The 4,885-nt window shown below is 32.1% G+C and overlaps 1 protein-coding gene across 1 annotated transcript; it reads right to left on the reverse strand.

The window, feature by feature from the left end:
• Positions 1-297: 297 nt before the first annotated feature.
• Positions 298-1,281, reverse strand: LOC139900406 (uncharacterized). Its single transcript, XM_071883178.1, has one exon. It carries the CDS (start codon positions 1,279-1,281, stop codon positions 298-300), a length of 984 nt encoding a protein of 327 aa, XP_071739279.1.
• Between the last annotated feature and the right edge of the window lie 3,604 nt (positions 1,282-4,885).

A 4,885-nucleotide genomic window follows, 5' to 3' on the forward strand; every position in this document is an offset into this window, starting at 1 on the left:
AAACTTATTTTTGATGTAATATATTCTTATTGTAAACCATTATGTAATGATCGTGTGTAAACGGTATATTTTAGATTATCATTATTTGATAATCTACGTAATGCTTTTTAAACCTTTATAGATAAAATAAAGGTTATGGTTGTTTTAAAAATGAATGCAGTCTTTGAAAAACGTCTCATATAGAGGTCAAAACCTCGCGACGAAATCAATTAATATGGAACGTTTATAATCAATATGAACGGGACATTTCACCGTCAACCATGAGACCTTGGATCTGTTGTTTTCCTCGTTTATGTTTTAACGAGCAATGAAAAAAGCTCGAGTTCTCGCCCCCTGCACATCCCATTTTATACGGGCCTTTTGCATAGAATCAAGAGCAGCAAGCTTTTCAATCTCCAACTTTTCCTGAAAAAATTCGTTACGACTCGAAACTTGCGTTTCCGTTGCCAAACCTGCATCAATAGTAACATCTAAGTCAGATATTAGAACATTTAACTCATGTAAACGAGATGCTTCAGTGCTTCTAGCTGTACAAATCCAGGTTTTTAGATGAGCTTTTAGAGTTCGCAGTTTAGCTAAGAAATCTTGGGCAGAATTCAAGCAGTTGTCACTCCAAATCTTGCGAACCGTCGCCTTGAAATCCGGCCTATCAAACAATGAAGCGAAAACCTTATAGTGCGTCGGTCCAAAATCGACCTTGTCTTCAAACAACATAATAGATGAATGATCCGAGTGGCCTCTCGGTAAGACTTCACCTTTTAGATCACAAACCACGTTTAAAATATTATTCGTAATGAAGAACCGATCTAGTTTGCTAAGGTTGGTCCCGGATTTATTTCTCCACGTAAATTCAAGACCGCCAAGAGGGACTTCATATAATGAAGACGATTCAATAAAGTCATTAAACTTCAGTGTATCAAGATTACAAAACTTCGTACCCTGTCTTTCATTAACATTTCGAACCGCATTCCAATCTCCAAATATGATGTAATTGCCATTATTTGCAACCATGAAATCATCAATTTTGTTCCATAAATTTATCTTATCATGTAACGCTTGAGGAGCATAAACCTTTACCATGTAAGTCTCAATATCTTCGTGCACCCAATAACCTTTGACAATAACAAAATGAACATCACACCAAATATCCTCTTTGACGAACATAGAAGGATCCCAAAGAGAAGTGATACCACCCGAAGCTCCCCGAGACAAACTAACCGTGTAATCAAAGTGAGTGTTCCCCCAAATCGTCTTCAACCTAAAGATCTGAAGACATGCCATCTTGGATTCCCGAAGGCCTAAGAGCTGAACCTTAGAAGAAATACACAACTCCCGAATCCATTTTCATTTCAAGAAGAGTTTGGACCCGCAACGATTAATGGACATTATCTTCATTGACCACCTAACGAAAAAACGTGAACGTTCCCCTACATTAAGATAATCCTTAAGGTTGTACCCGAGCATATCACCAACATCTAAAATATGTCCCGCACCATAATGACTAGACACAACGTCAAAGTTCTGATACTCCAGTAAATTAAACTCCTATAATTGAAAAGAGTAATGTTGTAGTCCCTCTGATAATAATACTATAGATCTAAAGAATATTATAATATGAGATAGAAGTTTATGAGTTAAACTCTTATACTCATAAACCCTTTATTCATATGCACATTGTTTAGGGTGGGTCTAAATCCACCGGGCGTTTTTACTTAATTTACCCACATTTACTAAGATTAGGAAAATAATTACATAATTATGATGTGAGATAAGAGAGGAAGAAAGACAGAGGAGAGAGGAGAGAGAATATCATGGGAGTTAGATAGCTGCAGTATGATTTTAATGCATTCAAATAATTATTTAAAGTTTTCGTTACTTAAAAAAATTAATAATCCAGTGACAGATTATTTATTTTCTAATTTTACACTTACATTTTCTTTCTCCTTTAATTATATTCATATACATTAAGGACATAATAAAATTGAATCTTCTTATTTTTTTTTTCCAATTTATGGAAGTACACTATGTGCTTCTTCATACGAGGGTGTATTGACTTACAAAAAAAAAAAAATATATATATACTTTAATTGAAAAACGTAATAATAGAACTCAAAGTATAAATAAATATGAATATTTTTTATTTAAATATAATATCAAAATGAAAATAGTAATGTGTTTTGACACGTTTAGACTCCAGTGATTTTTTTTTTATATAATTATGTTTGATTATTATATATATTATATGTATATTTAATTTAATTTATATTTTATATAGCATATTGGTATATTGGATTTGATTGTGTTGTGCATATTTGATTGTGATTGATGCGGCTCGTCGGAAGCGGGTCAAGTACGAATCTAGTTGTCTGGCGATTGGTTATGGTTTCATTCCTTTCTCATTTTCTTCCCTTGGAGAATTATAGAAGGAGGCTGTTTCTTTGCTAAAGCTGGTTCAGAAGAGTTCGATGGCGCAAGATATTGGTGCCGGTGCTGCTGCTCATATTTTTACTAGGATAGGTTTTGCTATTGCTAGAGGTGTGGGGGCCCAGATTGTCTCTAGGCTTCCCACTAATTTTTTTGTAAGTTTTAAAACTTTTAATAATAATAATAATAATAATAATAATAATAATAATAATAATAATAATAATGAATAAAAAGTACTTTACGAGGGTGTTTAAATTTGACAAAAAGCAGCTGTAGCTGCATTGGAAAAAGCAAATTTTTAATATAGAAAGTTGAACTTTTTTTTAGGGTAGATTTAGCAATACCCATTGTTTAATGTTTATTTTCTCACGTTAATCATTAATCATGCAAATATTCGCATCCGTAGATTTCACGCATATAAATGCGCTATTACGCATTGATTATTAATATTCAATGCACAATCAATGTGGAATCGTTGACTGAATCTATCTTCTTGCACGGTTATCATGTGGCATGCACGCATCACCCCGAAGTTGATCGGTTATACATTCCTTGTTCAAAGATAAGATCTTTTCTATAATTACATCCGATATTCAGGTAAGTTAGTTATGTAAAGGATTAATACAATCTTAGGTGATTCCATAATTAGAGTTTGCCTATAAATATAAAACACTAAACCCTCATAACAACAATGAAGATTACGTAGAGCACACTCTGTCGAATTAAACTGACGGTTGAGTTACTTATTCAATCAATGGCTTCATTCGTTTTACAAAGTTAACAGGTCAGTCCTCGTCAACAGTAACCTACAACCTTATTGGGGTCATCGATGATTGACTTAACCATTTAGCCACCCCATCTATATCTTCATATCGATCCGGATTATTCACGGTAGCTGAACCGGAGGACTGAGTAATAAGATCCTGAAAAACCTCCACATTATTCGTTGATTATGGATAATATTTCTCATAAAAGTTTATGCATGATCGATCAATCGTGAAATCGGTAAGTAAACGGTTTTAATTAGTTGGTTACCCTTTACAATATTTGTAATTCTAAGAACACTTGTATGATCTATATTTGATTAAAAGTTGTATCCTAATCAACTGGCTTAGATCTAATTATATGCGAGGAACTTATTAACTAGAAAACCACAAGTTTAAGCTTCAAAAGAGATAATATGCATATAATGTGTGGGATAAATAGTCTAGGGTTGTCGATCTAAAACCACCACTATTTTTACAGAAACACAATAGTTATGTAGGATCGGTAATTTTATAAATTAAAAGAATATGCAAAGATCATGAAGCACCCATCTAAAGCATAATTTACTACGTTTAATTTTTCATGATGCTAACGATTTATATTACTGGTAATGCTAATATGGTAATATTGTTTGTCAAATTAACAAATTTTAGAGATTGAGTTGAAAATTATACACTAAAATAATGATTACTAGCTACAGATTGGCCCGCCCGTTATTCCGGATACGTTTTATTTGGTTAACATAGTCCGCGTGGCTGAAAAAAAAAGATTTTTCTTTATACATTAAGCACAATTACAATAATTTATAAAATTAATACCATGTCGACGATCATTCAAAACCTATATCTATTTTGTCTTATTTTTGTTATTAGAATTCCCTTCAAGATATATCAAATTAATTTTCATAAATAATTAGCATAATTGTAGTCGGAAAAGCTAATAAAAATATATTTTATAACTAAATTAAAAGAAAAAAAAAGACATCTTAAATATAGTTGCAAAAAAGTATTAAATGTGAAAGGTTAAATAATATGGAGTAATGTGAGTATGGTAAAGGTTAGATAATAAGGATAAATATGTAAATAGTTACTAATTACGGTAAAAGTATAAGTATTGTCGTTTTGTATATATAGGGGCGGATCTTAGTGTATCTGTAGAGTGGATCCGCTCCATCTGGATTTAAAAAAAAAATAAAACAAAAAACTAAAATAAAAATTCTTTTACTAAAAACTAATGATTTTTTTAGTGTTTACCCTGCTGTCATTAGTTTTACCCCTCCTGAAATAGGGTTCAAGTTTCCACTGTATAAGTATCAATAACGTAAACATGAAAGCCTTTTAGTATATAAAGTATTATCCCTATATACTATTATACTATTATACAAAGCTACTACTGCCCCCTGTATGGTTACTGTTTCGTTTGGCCTGGATTGTCCTTTCACACCTTTTTTTTAGGGTATCTTGGTCATTTTGCCTACTTTCCCAGCCTCACAATAACACCCGTTACTGTTTTTTACATTAAAATGTCAAAAACACTAAAGCGAATACTTAAAACAGCAAACATTTATTTATATATGAGCAACAACTGAGGCACATAGCTAGTTATATACTAAAGAAAAGTATATAAGTATTAATGACAAAATAGGATAGTAGGCTTATGGGCTTTAAGTAACAAGCCTTGATGTATAAAATACATG

The sequence above is a fragment of the Rutidosis leptorrhynchoides genome, chromosome 3 (genome assembly GCF_046630445.1).
Source record: "Rutidosis leptorrhynchoides isolate AG116_Rl617_1_P2 chromosome 3, CSIRO_AGI_Rlap_v1, whole genome shotgun sequence".
NCBI classification, from domain to species: domain Eukaryota; kingdom Viridiplantae; phylum Streptophyta; class Magnoliopsida; order Asterales; family Asteraceae; genus Rutidosis; species Rutidosis leptorrhynchoides.

Coding starts and splice junctions, on each gene's coding strand:
- LOC139900406 (XM_071883178.1), bottom strand. CDS start 1,281: ATGGCATGTCTTCAGATCTTTAGGTTGAAGACGATTTGGGGGAACACT.